Source organism: Acartia tonsa, chromosome 9 (assembly GCF_053477335.1).
Source record: "Acartia tonsa isolate MP-2025a chromosome 9, ASM5347733v1, whole genome shotgun sequence".
NCBI lineage: Eukaryota > Metazoa > Arthropoda > Copepoda > Calanoida > Acartiidae > Acartia > Acartia tonsa.
The window spans coordinates 8,657,122-8,681,141 of NC_137268.1; the positions used below are offsets into that span (position 1 = coordinate 8,657,122).

Below are 24,020 nucleotides of genomic sequence, written 5' to 3' on the forward strand. Positions count from 1 at the left end.
CGCTTCACAAAACGTAATACAATAAAATATAGTTATTACCTAAGATAATCCTCAACAGTATGACCAGGTTCCCCCAGCCGCCTGCCACTAGGCCCCCCGTGCTCCACCCCCAGGATGTTGTGTATCCGCTTGCTGCCAGCAGACCTGTACACCTTGTCCTTGCACGCGTTCAGCGCGTAGCTGCCGTTCGGTAGCTTGTGGAAGAATTTGTTCACCTAGAATAGGATTTTTAGTTATTTTCAAGGTAAATATTGAGAAAGAAGTACAAATAAAACTAATCCTTTTTAAAAACACGTCTCGTCTTATTCTTTTATTTATTATAGAGAAATATGGTAGGTAGGGTTATATATATTTATATTGTCTGGTAACAAGATGCGCCTGTTTTGGGGCCAAGGCACTTCCACTCTCTGACTATTTATATTGCGCAACTGACATAGCAGCAGTAGAAACCGCTTTTAACGTCTACAGTTAGGTCGCGATGTTAGTCCGAGATTCGAGATCACCTTTCTGACTTTGACAACGAGCGGATGAGCTACAGTTTAGGCATAACAAGCAGCTTTGCTAGTCAAGTTTGCTTACCTTAGGTGCCTGATCAAGGATATGTTTTGGTGGAATTCCCAGAACCTCCACAATTTTGTTGATTTGATCAACCTCGTTGGCCCCTGAAAATATGAAAACATGCATATTTTATAAGAGATAGAAAAGAGTGTTTAAAACCTGCAAGTTAACGAAAATTAGTGTACAAAGATATATATCTAGTTTAATACACCTTAGTAGATCATAACGTTAAAATAACAGAATGCCAACCTTACCATTTATGCTTATTAGGGCAGCTAGGTTTTGAGCTATTTCAAGAATAGATTTACTCAATCAATGGGTAAAAAAAACAATCTTCATCATTTTAATTTTAAAGAAAGTCAGTGTTAGTAAAAAGCCTTAATTCGTATAAGAGTTGACCCTATAGGCTATTGGCGCAGCTAAATTAGTTTGCTACCTGAGAATAAAGGTTCTCCTGTGTGCATCTCTACAAGTATGCATCCCAAACTCCACATATCAATAGCAAGATCGTATGGTATTCCAAGTAAAACCTCTGGAGATCGGTAAAATCTAGAATTATAAAGAAAAATAAAGATTTACAGTACAACAAGGATGACGACATCCATCAGTGACAAAGTGAGTTAAAGAGCCATATCAGTTGTTAAAACAATGAAAAGAAAGGGAGAGAATATTTAAAAACCTTAAAAAAATATATTATGAATCTTTTAAAGCATGACTGATAAGACAGCCGGACAAAACAAGAATGTATAGACTAGATGTGCCATATATCATAATAATTTAAACAGAAAGCGTTACTGACTGCCTAACGAAAGTGAATTACAGTGTAGCTTTAATACTAAAAAAAAATATTTTCAAAAATTATCATCAATATTTTTCATTCAACCACATTGCGAATAATATTTTTAATTTTAAGATAAGTTTATCTTTTAAACTTAATTATATTTTGAGAAATTAATAGGATAGGAAATGAAAAATAGAGAAAATCCGAAACTTTATCCTTAAGGAAAATAAAGATGTTTTTTAAAAGCGAAGCTTTTTTTTCTATAATTAGGGTCGGTTCGTCCGTCCGTAACGGATAGCTTTTTTCGTTAATTTAGGCATGTTAGAATTGTCCTATCGATTTCAAACTTTGCATGGTGATTCCTGTAGTAGTTAGGTACGATTTAGAAAGCGTAGCAACTCTATAATAATTACCAGAATGTCCGTACGTTCATTTTAAACATGATGATTTTTTTTTCTTTTGAACAACAAATTTTTATGTGATCTAATAATCCGATTGATGTGATTTTTGGTATACAGATTCCTGGGACAACAAAGTACAATATTATAAGCGAAGCAACTTTATAATCAAGTCCTAAAAATGTAAGTATGTCAATAAACATAATTCTGTATCAAGCAGTTTTTCAATAAATTTACTTACAATTTTGCTTCGACTCTTATTCTGATTATTCAGTTCTGACACTATACAAGTGTTAATGTCCGTTAGTCCTACCGTTTCAGCGCTTCGCTTTTATGAATGTTGTCATCCTTGTTCATAGTATGACTCAGGGAACGAGGGGGCATTGGACTGTAAATCATACTTGGACCCAAAGTTTTCTAAATGCAAATTACCTCATTCGCCAACCAATAAATTAAAAGGGGGGGGGGGGGGGGCGAAAGTGACACTTTTTGAAACCAAAACTAAAAGTCAAAGGAACTCAACTAAAAAAAGAGTTACAGGTCGACATTTTGCATGGCAGTTGCTTTATAGGGGTACAATATGGAACTGTGAAGAAACGGCGGCGCAACCGCCGAGAAAAGGCAAAAAAAAATTCGGCGGGAAACGGCGGTTTTCGGCAGTTGCGCCGCCGTTTCTTCACAGTTCCATATTGTACCCCTATAAAGCAACTACCATGCAAAATCTCAGACCGGTAACTCTTTTTTTAGTTGAGTTCCTTTGTTGACTTTTAGTTTTGGTTTCAAAAAGTGTCACTTTCGCCCCCCCCTGTTTTTAAAAATGGGTACTTTCATTGAATTTTGATTTATTGGTTCTAAACTAGTAATGTAGGAGGGGTATTTGTGTTTATCAACATTGTCTTATCCCTAAAGATCCATGAAAAAAAAAAAAAAATTGACGTGTACATACCTACTCTGAATGTATTGATATATCCTCTGTCCGAGGTGGCACGAGGAACCAAAATCAACAATCTTGATGGCGCTGCGCTTAGGGTTGCACAACAGAATATTCTCTGGCTTCAGGTCACAGTGGATAATCTTGATCTCCGGCGAGGAGAGGAACAGCAGCGCCGTCGCGATCTGCTGCGCGAACTTGCGCGTTAGGTTCAATGATACACCCCTGAAAACAATATAACATAAATGTAAGTTGAAACATGGTTTTGTGCTTAAGTAGGCACTTGGGGGGAAACCACCAAGGGGGGCATCGTAGGTGAGTGGTAGCAAACTGTGATAAGGTGATGAGAGTTCGAGTTAAAGTTTTCATGTGTTGACTCGAAGAAGGAATTAACTGAGTGTCGCGTTTATGATTAAAATAATAAATCTTAACTATCATGATTTAAGTAAGCCATGTACTATCTTAAACATTAATTTAATAAGAAGATAAAATCAGTTTTATGCATAAATAAATGGTAAGTGCAAGAAACTATGAAATAAAACAACAATATTCAAGCTTACATAAACCTACCAAACATTTCTAAGGATTCTTTACAATAAAGATTAAACTCTATGCATCTAACATTTTAAATGAATAATATTTTAGCGGCTAAAACCAATTAAATAAATCTACATAATTGATTGAATGACGCAAAACCCCTACTTCCTGAACTTAAAAATTCTAGACGTCATAACATTTGATTACAAAATATTAAGGATAGAAGAATATAAGTATCAGCGATCAATGTTAGGATTAAATAAGGTTCAGGAAAGATTCACATGCTTTTAAGAATATGTAATGGCCATTTAAAAGTTAGTAAATATGGGACAACTGCCGTTACTTTCAAATGTTACCATAGTTTACATATTACATGACTTACATTGTATTCAGCTGAACCTAATAAATACCAAAGCAATTAAGTTATAGGTATAACCTTTAACTGTATTCATTCGAAAATATTTATCGATTTCAACTTGGTATTTACTTCGACTGCCCCAAAAAATCAGCTGAAATTACGAAATATATTTGCGCATTTATTTAGTTGTTAGCAAATAAATGCAAGTAGCTTCCTAAATAAAATAGAAAATGTGGAAGCATTGATGTTTTACTTCGCAATCGACAACAGACCAACGAAGCACAAGACACTTATCATGTAGCTACGCTTGTATTAATATAACTCACCTAAAATTGGTATTCCTAAGTAGATCATACAGGTTGTATGAGAGAAGCTCGAAAACGAGGCACAAGTGGTTGCGCCACATGAAATGATGTTTCAACTTGACAATGTGATACTTGTCCTCTGTGTCAGCTCTGAAATAAAACGAAAACTTGTTAATATGGAAAGTTTAAGAAAGGATTGGGTCAGATTTTAGACACAAGCCTTTGTGATTTCCACAAGTCTTTATTCTAAAAGAATTAACTAATATTGCCAAAATCTATGAATTTTAAAGGCTGCTAGCTGCCAAACGGCTGAACGTACAGATCATGCCCGCACACTATTTTAAGCAGCATAAGAAGGCCTACAAATAATCTGGAATAGCCATAAATCAATAATGCATAGTTATCTCGCAGTGCAGAGAAATGCGCGAAAAACGCCTATTTACGCGTTTTTTCTTCAGTAAAGCTTTCCCTATGCACCATTGGATCTTGGCTATTCAAGATTTTTTGTAGGCCTTCTTATACCGTTTAAAATGGTGTGCGGGTATGATCTGTACGTTCAGCCGTTTGGCAGCTAGCAGCCTTTAAAATTCTTAGATTTTTGGCAATATTCGTTACCAGCAATATTTTACCGTGAACTGCAGTAGATCCAATATATCAAATCTAAAAAAATACTTCTAAATATATCTACTGCTATTCTTTCAAGTGCATAATAATTATCATCAAATAAAAAAAGATATTTAAACAAAGAAGATGAGACTTAAGTTTTATTTTTGAAACGCCATAATTTTAAAGAATCACTTTCTCGTACAAATCATCAGATGATTACATAAAAATTATTCTACTTTGTCAGTACATTTCTTTTTTTCAGTGGGTTTTATGTAAAATGTGTTAACAATGAAAAGGGGTAGCTCCATAATATATATTTGAAGTTAAATTAGTGATCACAGTATTTTTTTCCATTCTTAAAAGACATCTTCGTTTAAAAAGCATAGGTACTATCGAAAGAATTTGACAATTTTATGTTTCCTAGCCTATATAGATGAATGGGAGGACACCCCCCCCCCCCCTAATTATTTTGGTTTCAAAAGAAAAAACGAAAAATATGAGTGAGGGGTAAATTTTTTTCAGAAAAGGGGTGTCTTCCCCCCCCCCCCCCATAAAAAAAATAGCCTAAAACAACCATGAGACCAGTAGATATATTCAATGAAAAGAGCTTTCTAATCGGTTTAGCGGTTACAATCTATTATAGAAATGAAAAAATAGTTAAATACACTTCATAGAACTATCATTTAGGGTTTAATTGGATGTCTGCGTAGAAACAGATAAATTAGAATATTAATTAGAATGTCCAATTTAATTCAGTTTTAATTGTACTGTTATTTTATGAAAAAGATAAGTTTTAAAGGGTATTTGACATGTTAGTTAATCCAATTCTCATGAAGATTCCCAATTTGTTATTAGTACATTAAGATAGATCAGGCATTATCATGTACTGTACTAATTAGAGATCCTTAACGCTTTTTTTAGTGAATATTAAAGTTAATATTCACAAAAATACATGGTTTAAAAATAAAATCAAGAGAAAACGTTTCATTTTGATGATATTCAAAATATTTAACTTAAATATTATCATATTTTTGAAGGAATTTAATTCAAATATTTAAAGAACATTTTAATATAAAATAATAAATAATAAGTTAAAGTACGAGCCAAAATAAATCTATAAATATTTCAATACAAGATATTTTTTATTCTTTTGTGTAGGATCTAAAATAAGAAATATATATCTAAACTTTCTTTATTATAAATCTAAAATGTCTAAATATAAATACTTAAAAGCTTCATGGATTAATAGATCGGCCATTTAAATATACATTTAGTAAAATTGGAATGCATAAAGCACGGGCCAAAAAAATTGGCTTTAATCTTATGTTTGTACATTTTTATATTTGTAGACAACTGGATATAGTCCGATATTATACATAATTTTCAGTATGGCTGAGAACCGGTTCTAATCCAACGGATATTAATTGGTTTCAAAGCGATAATGAAAAATCCATTCCTACATCCCTGCATTTTAAAAAATGTCAGAATTTTTGTTCAGTGTGACACTGTGTTAGCGGCGCCAAAAAGTTATGCACAAATCTGACCTTCGAAGAAGCACACACACTTACTGAAACTCAGGGTTATAGGTTGGGCAAGTGAGTAAAAAAAATTATGCACAATTCTGACCTTCGAAGATACTGATACTCATGACATTCATGGTTATAAGGAAACTATGCACAAATCTGATTTTCAGAGAAGGTGCAAGTTTGATAAACAACTTTGTCTTCAATTTTATGACCAAACAAAAATTATCAATTTGGAGACAAACATTATGCTTATTGCTTCAAACCAAAAAGTGACAAGGATGACATTCATAAGAATCATGGATGGACAAAGTGAGTTAATCTAGCTGAAAATTTCTAGTAAATATCTGTCTTTTGTAACATGACCGACAGAACAAGTATGTTGTATGCTATATACTATTTGGAAAGGAGTGTCTTGACCCCCCAAAAAATCAGTATCTAATGGAAAATAACTGCTAAGATTAGTGTTAGGGATTGACTGACAAGCGGCCAAATAAAGTAAATTAAAGAGTAGCTTCGCTACTGTAAAATGTAAGTATGTTCCGTGTAATCTAGATTATGGATTTGTCAAACAGCTTTCAATATTTAAGTGCTTTAAATAATTGAATTATTTATAAAATAATCCAATACCCTTTCTCCCTGACTTGCACTCATAAAAATACAAATAGAAATAGAAGAATAGAAGCATATTCTGAACCCTTTTTTCGTCAAATCTAAGAAGGAACATTTCTAGCAGACAAAAGTATTGCTTACTTTCGACTCAAGTTGATGTGGATTCTTAAGAAATTATAGACTCGCTACTCGATAGTGAGGCAAAATTATTTTTGTGAAAAACCATTCAAAAGCACATTAAAAATCTACAAAAATTAAACAAAATCATATGTTAATAACCCTTTAAGATTTTATTTAATTTTTGTAATTTTTTTTTTTCGATTTTGGAGGATTTTTCACAAAAATAATTTTGTCTCACCAGCGATTAGCCAGCCCAACTTTTTTTTAAGAATCCACCTCGTTACTAAGCTTTCAAATTTAAACGAAATTTTTGGGCAATTAATTCTGATTCCGCAAAGCTTTCTACTAAGAAAATGTACTGTTTACAGCTGACTTTTATGTATGTATGAAATGAAAAAAAACATGCCTTCGTAGTAAAATGTGTACACAATTTCAACCAATGAGATCCAATGTAAATTCCGATGCGATTCTCCTATTGGCTCAATCAGACATTCCCTCTCTTTCTTAGTACCTTTATTAAAATACATAACTCTGCATTATATTAGTCAGCATTACAAATGCACGAGAGAGAGGTCTACTCTAGAATACATATGCAGTTTTAACTACCCCTTTAATGAGTTATTTTCCTCAATAAAAAACATTATTTTATTGACTAAGCCCTTGATATTATTTTGGGCTGTTTTTTGGCCGATAAATTGGTGTACATCCTTAATGATGGTTTACAAAATTACCCATTCTATAGTGGTCGAAACTTTTAAACATTCAATTTATTCAACAAACCAATCAAAATTCAATAAAACTAAGAAACATTGTTGTAAAATTTTGGGGACTAGTGTAATAAAAAACCCAATATCCCCCCCCCCCCCCTGTACGGACATATATGTATTTTTCAAGTATCAAAACCAAAAAAAATCAAAGAATTTGGGTAACCAGTACGCCTTTTTGAAAGGCATCTATATAGCAGCCAATTAAATTGCATTGGATAATGCCGAATAATCTGTCAATTGAGTTATTTTAAGCCATTACTAACAAACTACACATATACACAATAAAAGTTCAGGAATTTTCCTTGAATTCTGCATTTTTATGGCCAGCTCTTAAAAACATTGTTTACTGTAAATGTTTTAATGTTGACATTAAAAAAGGCAAAAATAAAGAAATCTTTATCAAAAAGGTAAAAATTGTTCTGCAAGTTTTGAAATATGTCATCCTAATATATAAAGTGGTAAGGTTTTTGTCTAAATCTTAATATATCAATAAATACAGAACCTAAAAGCTCTCTTTTTTAGGTAAGCTTCACTTAGCTCATGAGATGGTTTTAGACCATTCTATTTTCAGATTTAAGTCTTGTTGTGATGGTTTTAAGCTATTTTCCCAAACCCCTTCAGCCTCTTTAAATAAAGAGCCTCTAGAGGCTATGGGCGTAGCCGCTAGTAAACCTAAAAAAGTAAACCAAAGCGCAACAACTAAAAGTTACAGTAAGCTGCATTAAGAAAAGTTATATCAAATGTATTTTAAAGAAATTAAAATAATATTTTTAATGGGTGTCTTCACAGGAATCTTAAGATATACAAAATAACACCTTCTGTAGATTAAAATTATTGGTGGAAAAGTTTGGATTCTGAAGGTCTGCACAACCCAATAAAATTTCTATTTAACGCTCAAATTAAATTTCCAGTCCAATGTCCCCTCCCTCCTCCCTGGTTTTTTCACCTATTGATGGAACTTATCTCACCATTTTAAATGAGTGTTTATCAAGATAGAAACCCCCTAGGATATTATGGTCGCAGTTTCGTTCAACAAGGAAGATTTTACACATTGTATAGCTTGTGTTTAAATGTAATAAATTGAAGTAAAGGAGAAGCTTTAAAAGCAGCTGTTGTTTTGTATAATAAATCATACATTTTGTCTCAATTATGATTGTTTTCCAAATGCATAAATTTTAACAGACACCAATATGTTTTTTTTAAATTGGTTTCAAACATTATGGCTTCGAAACCGATTAATAACCGCTGGATTAGAACTGGTTATCAGCCATACTGAAAAATCATGTATACCATCGTAGTACAGACAATTTTCTATAAATATTAAAATAAAAATCCTAAAATTATACCAATTTTGTTAGCTCGGGCCTTATAATATTATATTAGTATCCGCTGAAATCTGTCTATAATACGATGCGATAAATAACTATTAAATCCTTTTTAAAATGTGAGCCAAGCACACTAAGGATATTGTAAGTGTACATATTACTAATGTAGAATAGCTAATGCAATTTAGAGAAATCGCCAAGGGACAAATAGGAGACACAAAATACAAAATAATATTACCTAGTCCATTAGTTGTTCTTTTTGTTCGATTTAGGGAAAATAGACCTACCAAGGATTACTCATGCAAAAGTTCGGATCGAAATTCCAATTCTAAGTGCCATTTACACATTGATTACGAAATGGTTGCAGTATACCCCCCCCCCCCCTACATTAGAATAAGAAAAAACAAAACCCCATTATTTTGATTTTTGTAATAAGGGGGTGTGATTATGTGCTTAAAAGGCACATTGAGGGAAAACTTCAAATATTTGGCTAGCTTGAATTTGGTGGATTTTCTTTGTGGCACTACCATTTGCTGAGAGGATGCAGAAAGTTTGTAAAATGCAATACACAGCCTACACAGAAAGATGAGATACGGGGAGGGATAAGTTAACTAAAGAAAAATTAGTCGATCAATAAATTTTAGGCTAAAGAAATTACACTTCTGAAAAACAGAGAAGTTATAAAAAAAAAATTTAGTCAGTGAAAAATTGATCAATAAAAGGACAAAAAGTGTTGTTTTATTGCATTTTATTAATATTAGACACTAAAATACCTGACCCATATCTATCAATATTCAGATTAACTATCTATGTCTCTGAAAAGGCTACATAGCATCATTGTAACAATGTAAATGAATATACTAGGCGAGTCTTAAAACTTTTTTTTTTACTTACACATTTTAAATATGTTTTAAATCTTAAATATTGTATTTTAGCATATTATCCTCTTAATTACAAAAAAGTGAAAGAAACAACTTTAAGGTATGAAAGAATAATCTGATTGATTTGGAACTATCCAAATTATTTCTAAAAATCATTGGGAACATTTTTTTTCTTTTCACGATTGCAACTACTAATATATTGCATGATTTTGGTATCTAATTATATATTATCTAAAAACTGTTTCATAATCTTGCATAACCAGATACAAGGTGGCCACAAGGTTTTTAAAAAAAATCCGTACATTTCCGTGCATGCTAAAAAAAAAATCCGTACATTTTTCCGTACATTTCCGCACATTTCCGTACATTTTTCTACTAGGTAGTAAATATATTATTTAGTAAAATTGGTTTCATACTAGGTACTGATCAAGATCTCATTTTCTCTGAAAAAAAATAAAAAAAATAATAGGATAATTTTACAGTGTGAGAGTTCATAGGGGTATTTTGGGAATGATCTTAAGTTTATTTGCCATTGTCTTTTCCCTTTAGATCCTTGGTTGATATGTCCTTAATAATATCAGGGAATTTAAGGGATAAGACATCAGACAATAATTTCATCCCCATGAATGATTATCAAAAAAATACTCCCGTTGATTAAAAATAATGAAACATCTTAATACTTTGGTTACTGGTACCTAATAATTTACACAATGTCAAAGGGCAAGACTAGAATTAAAGTTACATCACGGGTAAAATAAACTTTTAGGGGGGGGGGGGGGGGGTATTTTGCTGTTTCATAATGGGGACAAATACAGCAGATAAGCAGATAAAAAAATAACAACTTGAACTAATTTATATCCTGAAAAGGGTATTGTTACATACTAATGTTTTAGTTAAGTTAACAATTGAATAGAAACTTTGAAGACAAATCTTGAATAGTTTGAATAATTCAACTTCTGGTACACCATTCTTGTCCAAACTGGTTCCCGTGAAATCTAAATGTAACTTACAAATATTATAATGATACAGAACAAAAAATGGATCATGGAAAGAAAACGAAGTTGCCGGTTTTTGTATTTTTTCACAGCAGCTTTTGAAGGGTTATTTAAGGTTAGGTTAGGTTAATTAAATGTCAATGATTGCCCCGCAGGGTTCGAAAATATGCCCCGCAGGGGCTAGAAATAGGAGAAAGGCTACTGTGAAAAAACGACGAAACCGGAAATTTCGTTTTCTTTCCATGATCCCAAAAAATTATACATTTTACTTAATTTTTTAAAGATAATACACTAATTATAACACCATGCTCGGAAATTCCGTACACCAAAATGAAAACTCCGTACAATCCGTACATTTTTTTAGCACTTTTTTAAAAATCCGTACATTTACGTACATCCGTACATTGTGGCCACCCTGCAGATAGCACTAGATTACACGGGTTATTAGCATTAATAACTATCTATCAAACTCAATAATGATCCAAGATAATGGATATAGAATACATGGATATTTTCACAAGGGAAAGTTTTGTCAATTTAGGTTGCTAATCTAGTCCTCAGATATTGGGCAATACGTTTTTCAATGGACAAGGTGAGGGGATGGGGTAATCATAATGGGGAGGGGGTATCGTTATATTAGCCAGCTGGGAGAAGTATTATATGATGGTATGCTAGAATCTATCACACCATCAACGTATTTTACCCATTTAAAAATGATAATTTATTTTGTCTTCATTTTATGATTAATCTTAATAAGAAAGCTTATTTCTATCTTTGATAATATTTAATATTTCTTCTTATTTTTAATGTCTTTTTTAAAATTTTTATGACATAAAAAAATGATAATATTAATGCAAACAATTAAATGCTGAAGAAATTTTCTTATTGGAAATTTCACAAATCATTATTGCTAAAGTGATTGAAAGTATTTTTTTAAAGAGGTTGTTTGTTTTTAGTCTTAGATATTGGATAAATAAACAGGTGGATTGATAAGTATGGAAAAAAGAAAAATGGTTTAAAAAGAAATTTGAAGACAATGAAAATAAGAATTAGTAAATATACATATTATTGGAAATATGAAGAAGTGTTTTGATTTGCTTTCTTCATAAAAAATTCTAGAATTTTATGTGTGTGAGTTTTAAATTGTATGTGTGTGTTTGTTTTCAATTGTGTGTGTGTTTGTGTGTGTATGTATTTGTATGTGGGTGAAAAAGTAAACATGCTTTGTAACAAATCCTCTTCTTTTTAATCCAGGATATCTTACTTCAGGTTAAACTAGACTGTTTCAACTAAAGTTAAAAACCAGTTTTGTTGGCATCAAGGGGCCGAAGCTCTAGGCTCACAAAGCTGGTATTGATTATATGATTTTTATTTTTATATTAGTGAAAAATGTCTTTACTTCGCCGAGTTTTCAGAACGGCTTAGAAAGGATTCTAATCCACCAGATATTAATCGGTTTTGAAGCCATACTAGAAAAGGTTTAGATACTTAACCCTAAAAAATATTTGAAAAGAAAACATTCGTTGTCATTACAGCTATCAATTTTCTTGCCTTAGAGAAAATAATCTTTTTTTTTATAAACCCAAGGTGAGCAATGAACACACTTCAAAAGAAAGGAATTTCAACACAAGGATAAAGGACTAGTAAGAAGAGCTAGATTTCACAGGAATCTAAAGGGATAAGAAAACGCCCGATAAATTGGTGTATATCCCCAATGATAATACACAAAGATTACAATTTGTGGTTGATACAATTGGACAATAAACTTAAAGACTTAACCAATCAAAATTTAAGAAAAATCAAAAAAGTTGTTGAGCTAAAGTATAAGAAAACGTTATTTTTAAACTTTGGGGACTAGTGTAATAAATAGCCCAATTTCCCTGGGTTTTTATAATTGTCTTAGTCGAGCAGTTAATTCCTACAAAGGGATGTTTCCATCATATAATATCAAATAGAAAATATCTTTTTTTAAAACTAAGTAACCCTTAAAAATGTTGCAATAACGCATCCAATCTTTTTAGATAAAAAATTTCCATTTCAAAGTAGCCATCATAATTCATATTTGCATAAAAAACTTACATGTAGAATTTAAACGAGTTATTTCAATGGACCTATCACTTTATCCATGAATGTATCCTTATGCAACAAATTTTCATTGATGTGTCTTTGTTTATGTGCATTCCCCCTGATTTAGAATCAAGTTAGGTCTTTAATTGTTCCCTTAGCCATTCAAAACCTTTAATAACAGCATTTTTCAAGATAAACTAAACTGTAACGATACAGAAGAGAAAACCATAGAAATCTATGAAAGCTAAAAGGCATGTAAAATAAGGATTTTGGTTACGCTAAGCTTTTTTGGAAACCTTTTGAACTCTTTGGAATTTTGCTTTTTAGTGATCATTTTAAACTTGGGTTTTTTAGAATGAGCATTTGACTTTTAAAAAGATTAAGAAAAGTCGTAAAGGCAGAAGAATATTGCACCTAAAGCAGAACTATTTTGTTTTCAACTTTTTCACTAATATAAACAAGAGAAAGATTCATCAATAAAATATTTTTTAGAAAAATAGTAGTTGTATACAGTAGGGTTGGCAATCCGAATCCGGGATCCACCCAATTTTTGGCTAATTTTGAAATCCGAATCCGGAATCCGATTTTTAATAGCGGATTCGAATTCTTAATTGTTAGGCTAAAATTAGCGTCTTGAGTTTTCTTGGTCCGAATATATATTTATTTTTAACAGTCATTTTGGCCGCTGTAGGGTCTAGAAATAGAAGAAAAGCTACTGTGAAAATATGAAAAAACGCAGCTTTAGATTCTGCCCAGTACCCGGTAAAATTGAATCCCTTAATATAATTTTTAAAATATTGCTAGAATCCGGATCCGGAATCCGTCAAAAATAAGAATCCGGAATCCGCGGAGAATCCGTTTTATTTTTGGACGGATTCTTGTAAGAATCCGAATCCGGTCCAAAAATTAGACGGATTGCCATCTCTAGTACACAGGGAAGAGGGAGACAATAGGCTGCATATTACATAGTCCCCAAAGATATAAAAAAACGTTTTCTTATTTGTGGCTCAACGACTTTAGTTTACTCACGTTTCAACCACTAATTGTAATCTACAGAAGTAGTAATATTGTGTACCATCATTGGGGATGTATATCAATTTATCGGCCATTGTCTTATCCCTTTAGATCCCTGAGTTATAAAGCATCTATATCCCTCTCAAATAAAAGGAGACAAATTGTCAAAATTCTAAATCGAAACAGAATTAAATAGACATGAATATGTAATCGTCCATTTAATAGGATATATAAAAAAGTTGCATACGATTCAAAACAGAAACAGATTAAAATTCATGAAAATTGAAATATATTGAAACATATTTTCTCTGCCGCCTAGAGTGTGATAAAATCCAATAATAGGTCAATACAAAATACCTAAAATACTTTTCAATACATAACAAGAAATGAATACTAGCAAAAAAGAAAGATTTTAAATAAAGTTAAATGGTGATTCCTTAGACAACATGGGCTTATGTTTCTATAATCTTATAAACAAATAAATATTATATTTTGTTTCAACTTATTTTTCGTTTTTGTCAAAAAAACGTTTCTTTCTGAATTAATGAAAAATACTAGATGCTGCGATCCTAGCATCTAGGGGATGGATGGTTGAACAGTAGCCTAAAACCATCCCAAGACTTTTACTAAAATGGAAAATCTGGACAGTGCAGTGGTTAGAGATATTAAAAAAAAATACAACTTTATATAAACATTTTTTACGTTACATCGAATGTACCTAAACATCTAGAATCTTAAAATCACGTCATTTAGACGTCTCTATTATTTACATTTAAAAGGCAGGCAGTGATTCAGGTAAGTGGTGTGCGATCTCCACCGCAATATTCTCACAACAGCAGGATGTTTTAAATCTGCAAAAACTGCACTATTCCCAGTGTTAATACACAAAATTAACCCTTCTGTAGATCATAATAAGTAGTTAAAACGTATAGATACTCCATTCAATATACCAACCTATTCAGATTCATTTAAAGTCCCCAAGACAACGAATAAGAAAACGTTATTATAAAACTGGGGATTTGTGCAATAACAGCCCATTGTCCCCTCTCTCTGAAGAAAGCTAAAAATGACTTTGACTCACTTAGTCAAAAATTCATAAAATTATCAAACATAAAAGCCTTAATATTTAATAAATATTAAGCCTTAAATATTTAATGCATTAAAATCTGTAATTTTGGGCATAAAAATACAAATTTTGAGGACACCCTAATATTGATAGGAAGGAGACGTGCTAAATGGATAGGAGGACATATTATAGGGGTCAGGTTAGTAGATAGATAGATAAGTAAATAGGAGTCTGATTGATTGTTAAATCCAGGTTAAATACATGGAATGTCGAATGTCCTTTCCTGCGTGTCGCACAACATAAATACAGTTTTTTTTCTGTAGTGCAGCTACTCTACAACTGTTCAAGGCGAAAAAAAGTTCGGGAAAAAGGGATAGCACAAAAAATATGACATAGAAAATTCTTTTAAGGCCATTTCTTTCTTTCAAGGTCTTATATTCATTTTTACTTACCGGGAGGGAGAAAACTACGTTAGATAAATGGAACCCGACCTTTCTTCCAATTTGGGGGGGGAAGATTAATTTATCTTCCATTGTCTTATCCCTGCTATACATGCTCTGAAGGTGATATCCTTGAGCGAGGCGTAGGCATTGGAAAAATGGAAAGCATTCTTACACACACACACACACACAAACACACACACACAGAAATCACACCAAAATTACACACAAATTGACTAAACATTTGCACGTTTAAAAAGTAATCCATTGTTTTGGGAACACATAACTTTTTTTTACAAGAGAAATTTAAAAACAAAATGTAAAAGTGTAAAATGTTTCTTTTCTTGTAATTCAATCTTTAGAAATATTTAGGATTATGTAAAGATATTATTTAATAACATTTTTCTTTAAATAGGATTGCTGGGAATCTGAAAGAATAGTCTTAAGAAAACAGGACATGAGGAGACATTGGGTCGTTAATTAAACTAGTCCCCAAAGTTTCTTGATAATGTTTTCTTATACGTTGGCTTAACAACATTGGGGACTTCATTAAATAATTCATTAAGTTGAGTGTCCTAACGTTTCAACCACTAGTTTATTCTAAGGAAGTGGTAATTTTTTGAATCATCATTAGGGATACAATGTACATGAATTTATCAAAATTGTCTTATCTCTTTAGATCCGTGCAAAAAAATAATGTAGTTGCAAATGAGACAAACAGAATGATTCAACTTTCCTTTGCTTTCATAATTTTATTGCTTATTCATAAACAAAAAAATCGTCATTTTCAAAATCAAATTGCCACATTTCTCTTAGTAATCAAATAAAAAAAATCTTCTAAAATAAAGGATAATTTGCATCGCTTAATGTTCGGTAAAGAAAATAGGTTTCCAAGAAGTAAATTAATGCAGTTTGCAATAAAGGGATTGGAAATATTACCAATAAATAGTGGACAAGATCCAAGGATGACGAAATCCGTAAGTAGCAAAGCACCAAAATCATATATTGACACAAGGACAAAGTGCGATTTTGATGTTTAATGTATCTAAAAAGAGGGAAAATTACAAAACCTTTATATATGATAATAAATATTTGTCTTTTTAAATTTTTTAGCACAACCGACAGACAGAAGAACCATGTAAATTATACATTAAGTGCTAATCCTAGATTTTTAATAAGATCTTTTGTAGCTTAGTTTAGTTATATATTTATATGATAGATGAATCAATAAAACATTAATCCTCTGTAGCTAAATCATTGTAAGGGATGATTTCAAATTTCTTTTACCATTTATCAAAAACTTAGTGGTTTATTTTATTGATTATTTCCCATTTTTAAGCTTATTTACCCCTTAACTAAACTTACACATATTTCCCTGTAATATATCCCTTCTTAGATAAACGTCAATAGAATTTTGCGCATGAATATATTTGACTAATGCAGGCTATTATACAAAATACGTTGTCAAAATATCACATGATAACCTATTTCAAAAATAAAAAATAAAATTTATAAATCCAAATAAAGTATTTCTTGACCTGGCGATATTTTTCTGTAAATGGTTATTATTTAAACAAAATGTATTGAATTATGCAGAGTACAAAACTAAATGTTTTATTTATTATCAAACTCAAATTTTAAATCAAATTTGCACCCGCTGTTTGTTTTTTTCATTAAGATCTCGCTAACCAGTAACCAAAAAGTGATTTAGTTCTCAATTTAAAAAAAATCATTCCATAGGACCCACGATGGTACTAGGCTATTTTATTTAATTTAAGTCTTGGATGATTTTATGCTATTTTTCTGCCCACTGGACCACTTTATGCTAGTGGTGCAGTCACTAATATCTTTATAAATCAGCTGGACCTTTGTTAGTTTTTATCTAACACAGAGAATCAAAAGAAATCGAATTAAAATGTAAAATGTTGAACAAAGAAAATATCCTTGGTGGAAAGAAAATGAATGCTAACGCAGCATTATAGTCTTAACAGATTAGATATCCCTTTCATTTGAAAAAAAAGATCATTTTTAAATGAAGGGGGGGGGGGGGGATTGGCGGCTGAAGCCAACAACCGTAGTTTGTTGGTATGAAGATATATAGGATTTTTGGTCTTTTTTTGGTGTCTTTTTATTATTATTTGTAGTTAAAATATATTAAGAAAATTGTTTCTTTTTTTAAAGAGGTCCATAAGTGCTTGAATGGGAATGGTAAAAAGGCGACACTCTATTCATGCAAAACTAAGTCAAAATTTTGATAGGGGGCCGCATTCACAAAGCTATAGGTATCCAAAGGCTTGAAAATACGTACATCAAATTAAGAAGGGTGTTTATCAATTTGTTTAAAGCAAATTTTTAATTCACTTTTTTCTTTTTCCTATGTATGTAAAATGAATTTTAATTGTTTAAATCATTTAGTAGAGTGTCAAAACGTTCAATCACTAGATGTAATCTACAGAAGGGGTAATTTTGTGCATCATCATTGGGGGATAAACATCAACTTATCGGCCATTCTCTTATCCCTTTAGATCAATGATGTAAAAGTTACTAAAAATTAGCTTTTGTGAATGACATCCCTCTACACAGGCTTTTATCAAAGTTTTATAACGGAAATGTCAAAATGTTGGATGAGACGAGGATCTTAGAGAGGATAGGAGAGAGAGAGGATCATATACAGGATGTTGGAAACGTCTCGCAAACCATCCTCACAAATAAGGGGATAAAGAATCGTCTTATCAAATAGAAACTCTTCTTTATAAATGTATTTTTGTGCATTTTTGATAAGCTTTCCAACTAAAAAAACATAATTTTAAAGACCAGTTAGTCTCTTATTAGAAAAACTAAAATGCACTTTTATTTTATCATATAATAGCGGCTGCTCCCCTAGCAAACAATACCCTAAAACCATCTCAATACATATATTTGAAAATAAAATAGCCTAAAACCATTCCAGGTATGTGAAGCTTCTCTCAAATGAAGAACAAAATCGGTCTAATCATAAACAAAATCATAATCTACAGAAAAAAAATCCTTACTGCTTTATATAATAGGTCATAGCTTACAAAAAAATTATTTTATATCCTAGATAACAACCTTTACTTCCTTGTTTCCCTTCCATTTAAATATCCAAGAACTATTACCCCTTGCTATGCGTTTTCACATTCTTGTTGCAGTTACAATACATTCCTTACGTATTAAGCTCTCCAAATATGCTGTTATTTTGACAAAGTAAATGTTTAAGAAATCCGTCTAAAGCCAACAAGACAAATCCGCCAGAAATTTTACATTTTTTGTCTAAGACCTTGTAACACTAAATCTTTAAGTATTATTAATTGAAAATTTAGAAAATCACGCGTCACACAAGGCAGCAGTCAGTCTATAAAGACAATTTTATTTGCTTTATTCTTTAGGTTACATAACTAGAAAAAAGGGAGACAAAGATTTAATCAAGAATTAATGAAGGGTTAGATTAAATATGCAAAAAGAAAAAAGGAAAGAAGAAAAATATCTTTTCTTGCTTGATAGTAAATATAAAGTAGTATTTTTTTTAGTATGGCTTAAAATCTAATTAATTTTTGCTGGATTGAATCCGGTTCTCAATCTTACTAACAAATCATGTAATGTGTAGTATTTAATAGATCAATCCAGTTGTTTTTGTCCGGGCGTTCGGCCCCGCGGGGCAATCAAAACTATGTGAAGGCATTTTGGTAGCGCAGCTACTGTATGAGTAATGTTACCTGTTCATCATCTCTAGCAGCTTGTATTCAATCTGTGCCTGATGGAGGAATGGTTTCTTGTTCTTGATAATTTTGATGGCTACGTGACATTCTTCCTGTGTATCGTAGGCCTTCACCACCTGACCAAAGGAGCCCTTGCCGATCAAGGAGTCGATTTCATACCTAAAAATATTAAAAAGTTAGTAAAAATCCTCCAAAACCGATTAGACATGTTAAAAATTAATTTGTGTTTGGCGGCAACGGCGATTTCGTCACCGTTTCCTCACAGTTCCGCATTGTTTCACTCAAATGCAACTGCTACACCTAATTTTATCATTCCAAAAAACCTAGTATAATTAAAGTTAATGTTTTCTATAAATTAATATTTTATTTTTATAAGTTTAAATATTGTTAGTTTAAACAAACCAATCAAAATTAAAAACAAATGCCCAGAGTATTTTTGCCAACGACTGAGAAAACGGGATAATATGACTTTGGGTACCAAAATAATTTACAGTTCAATGTTCTCACCTTCATCTCTGTCTATCATGAAACTATAATCTAGCTATTGCTGCGCTACTTATAGGCATAATTTTGTATTTATCAAACTGTACAAAATGACCTATTTTTATCAACGGAAGTAAAAGTGCACTATAAAACTATTTATTTATCCTTTAACAGAAAAATAAAAGTTAATCTTTGTTAAAATTATATTTTCCGAAAAGTTTCACGTCCTTTATTCTATACTAGCGGCTACGCCCCCTAGGGGCACTTGAGGAGGGGGAGTCGAATTTGATAACCCAATTTCTTATTTTAAATTTAAAAGAAAAAGAAAAATATATATTTTGGAGGGTGGAATTTTTTTTTTGAGGGAGGGGGTGGGTGTGTCCCACCCTCCAAGAAAATAGTTATAAACCTTCCCGGGACTTATGAAAAGCTACCCTGTTAAGGAGAACCCGATCGGTTCAGCGGTTAGCGAGATCCTTCGAGACACACAGATACAAAGACACACAGACAAACAGACAAACATCCTGTTACTTTAGTATAAGGATTTTAAAATACGCAGTAACTAAACTAATATAAAATTAAAAAGGAATAAAAATTTGTTGACGTTAATTAATTCACACATACGCAAAACCAAAAACTTAAAATGCTAAAAGAATTTTAGTCAGATCCTGAAGGAATAAAAAGAGAAAAAAGAAAATATTAAATTTCTATTTTTCAAAGAAAAGTAATTTCCCCTCTTGAGAAGGAATTTTTGTTTCATAGAATTGAGTTCAACAATTTTTATTAAATAAATATAGTTTGAGATTTTTAACAGAAGAAAAGCTACACTATAAGTTTATTTATCACTGCACATTGGGGCAAATCAATCAAAAAGGGGATTTAATTATTTAGTACCCTTAAAATTCATCCCACAAAAATTTCATTTTATACTTTTTTGTAGGCAATTTAACAACGAACAAATTTGCTTTTATGTTTTTTTCTGTCATTTGAAAGAAACAGGGAGATAAAGGTCATTTAATGAAGGTAGATGGAAAATTACCGGATTAACCCCTCCCCAAAAATAGCGCCCCCTTAACTTATCCATCTATCTATTATTCTATCTATCCATCCGTCTATCTATCCATCTATCTATCCATCTATCTATCAATCTATCTATCCATCTATCTATCCATCAATCTATCCATCTATCTATCCATCTATCTATCTATCTATCCATCTATCTATCTATCTATCTATCCATCTATCTATCTATCCATCTATCTATCTATCCATCTATCTATCTATCCATCTATCTATCTATCCATCTATCTATCTATCCATCTATCTATCTATCCATCTATCTATTTATCCATCTATCTATCCATCTATATATCCATCTATCTATCCATCTATCTATCCATTTATCTATCTATCCATCTAATTATCCATCTATCTATCTTACCATCTATCTATCCATCTATTTATACATCTATCTATTCATCTATCTATACATCTATCTATCCATCTATCTATCCATCTATATATCCATCCATCTATCCATCCCTCTATCCATCTGTCTACCAATCTGTCTATCCATTTGTCTATCCATTTACTCATCCATGTATCTATCCATATATCTATTCATCTACCTATCCATCTATCTATCCATCAAAGTATTCAAAATGTCAAATTTGGGGTCATTTAATTCATTTCAGTAGAAGGGGAGAGGATGGTGTAAAGGGGTGGATGGGTATTCTTATTTTAGCAAGCTACAAGTTTTACTTAATAATAAATCCATTATAAATGTGAGCATGATTGACATAAATTTTTATTGGCTAATAACTATATTTATAATGATTTTATGATTCTTGTTTACTGTTTATATGTATACTAGCAGTTTCGCCCCTAGCCTCTATGGGCTTTGCTCCAAGAGGTAATTAAACAAGGATGACAACATCCATAGAAGCGAAGCTCTGAAATGGAAGGACAAACGAACACTAACACTTGTGAAGTGTCAGAACTAAATATTAATGCATGTCTATACAAAATTGTAATTAAAACTGATTAAATACATGTTACTGTTTAAGGACATACTGACGTTTTTAGGACTTTTTATAGAGATGCTTTGCTTATAACACTATACCTTATTGTACTAGGAATCAGTATTCAATAATCAGATGAATAGGATATTTTTAACATTCAAAACCATTATTTGTTGTCATAAAATTAAAAAATCAGCTTGTTATAAATGGATGTATGGACTTTCTGGTAACGATTATAGAGTTTCTGTGCTTTCTAAGTCGTACCTAACTGTTGTAGAAAACGGCATGAAAAGTTTGAAATCGATAGGACAATTCTAGCCTGTTTAAATTAACTAAAAGAGCTAACTGTAGCAGACGTACGGACGGACCGATCCTAATTATAGAAATATGAAAAAATTTAGAGGATTTTTTTTTGTAAAATAGCTTTAAACCACCACAGGACCAGTAGATATATTCCCTGAAGAGTAGAATATAATCGGTTTAGTGGTTACCGAGATCTTAAGGGACGGACGGACAGACAAACAGACATTAAGCTACTTTTTATTATAGATTAACGCCCAGGGATCTAAGGAACTAAACAATAACCGATTAATGTATGTACATCCCCAATATTGATATATAAAATAATAAATTATATTACAAAATTGATTGTCTGTAGATGACAATTAGTGGTTGAAAAGTTTTGATACTCATCTTAATGAACCAACCAATAAAACATCAATCAAATTTCCTAAAGTTGTTATGCCAACGAATATAAAAACGTTATTATAAAACTTTGAAGTTTGGGGACTAGTGTAATGTCCTCTCCCTTTCTAAATAAAACTGCTGATGCTAAACATAAAGACCATGTAACTACATAATTTAAAAACAAAGCATTACCAATAGACAGACAGATAGACTACTTGCTAATTCCAATTTAGTATGATTATTAGAACACTTCGTTATTTGAATATTATCTTTACCTTTCCGCAGTGAGAGAGGGGACATTGGGCTGTTTATAAAACTAGTCCCCAAAGTTTTACAGTTGTGTGTTCAAACGTTTTAACTACTAACTTTAATCTACACAAGGGGTAATTTTGTGTATTACCATTGGGGATGTACATCAATTTATTGACCTTTGTCTTATCCCTTTAGATCCCTGATATTTGTAATAATCCATAGAAACAATTATTCAGTTACATTAAAACATCGAACATAAAGAGGTTTAGATTTAGGTTTAGCCCCCCCTTCCTCGCCTCTCAATCATTTAGTGCAATAGAACTTGAAAATATTCATTATCAACTTTAATTCAAAGTCTGATCAAATAAATATTTCTCATAACTATGTTTTTGCGTCTTTTATTTATATGTATTACATCTCACATTTTGACTTTAAAAGCGCATTTAAAAGATTTTTCTAACAAACTTTTCGTGCACCCAACCTCAGAAAACGCGCTAAAAACCCCTACGGGGGCGCGGGGGGGTAAATGAGACCAGTACAGGCGATTATAATATGTCTTTGGGTAATCAAATATCGTATTTTTAGCCGGTGGCAACCAGTGAAAACATGTTTCCTCTCACTGTCTACTGAAATGTTGATTATAAAACAAACAAAAATAAACTAAAATCTTAACTTCAACTAGAATTATTTAGGACTAATATCTTTAATCTGTGTTTTTTTCTTTTATATTGTCAAAATAAATGTAGTGCATGACTCACCTGAAGTTATTTTGTCTAATTACGTTAATTCTAAGAGATTTTATAATACTTTTAAAATTGTTGGTGAAACACAAAATATATGCCTTTTTCTGTAAGAAAATTTTTGCATATCTTGACTTTCAGACTTTAGAAAGCTTACTTAAAAAGCGTATTTTTACGATTCCTTTGAAATCTGATGTACATTGGGTATGATAATACTCATAGAATGATTAAAACTTTATTTGGGGGTGGTGAATTGAATCCCCTTGTTGCCCCTATGTGCACTGTATAAGAGTGTGCTGATCATATAATATAAGAAGTTATCCCAAGACACACCCCACCCCCCAATATTTCTAATTTTAGTTTTATAAACATAAAACAATTTCTTTTAGGAGGATGGTGGTAAACCTTCAAAGATACTTTTAAACCTTCTTTTAAGAAGCTACATTGCAAAGGAGAACCATATCGGTTCAGCAGTTAGCGAAATCCTTTAGTTCTTAATGACACAAAAAAACATATTCGCATTATGCAGATCATCTTAAACACAGTTCTTTTTTGAAGAAAATACGTGTATCTTTGTGTGTGTGTGTGTGTTTGTGTAATTGAATTTAGTTAAATGATAGAGATAAAATCAACCTTATTCGAAGTTCACTCAAAGTCCAAAAATAATGGACTTAAAAGTGTATTAAACTGTATATAAGACATTTGTGAATATATTGATACCATTAATTTGCCTCTTAGATAGAAAAAAGTATGTTTTTTTAATATTTTTCTCTTGCTACAAATCAAATTTCAAATTTGAGTCACCAAAAATGCTAA

The 24,020-nt window shown here is 31.6% G+C and overlaps 1 protein-coding gene across 1 annotated transcript in view; it reads right to left on the minus strand.

Moving 5' to 3' along the window:
• Window positions 1-24,020, minus strand: part of LOC145328155 (serine/threonine-protein kinase minibrain-like) — a 48,319-nt gene that overhangs the window by 3,161 nt on the left and 21,138 nt on the right. Inside the window, exons 4-9 of the mRNA XM_080171738.1 lie at window positions 19,019-19,180; window positions 3,890-4,018; window positions 2,684-2,893; window positions 995-1,107; window positions 580-662; window positions 40-215 (exon numbers count right to left, since the gene is read on the minus strand). Coding sequence (XP_080027864.1) covers window positions 40-215; window positions 580-662; window positions 995-1,107; window positions 2,684-2,893; window positions 3,890-4,018; window positions 19,019-19,180 — 873 coding nt within the window. The remainder of the gene's footprint in view (window positions 1-39; window positions 216-579; window positions 663-994; window positions 1,108-2,683; window positions 2,894-3,889; window positions 4,019-19,018; window positions 19,181-24,020) is intronic.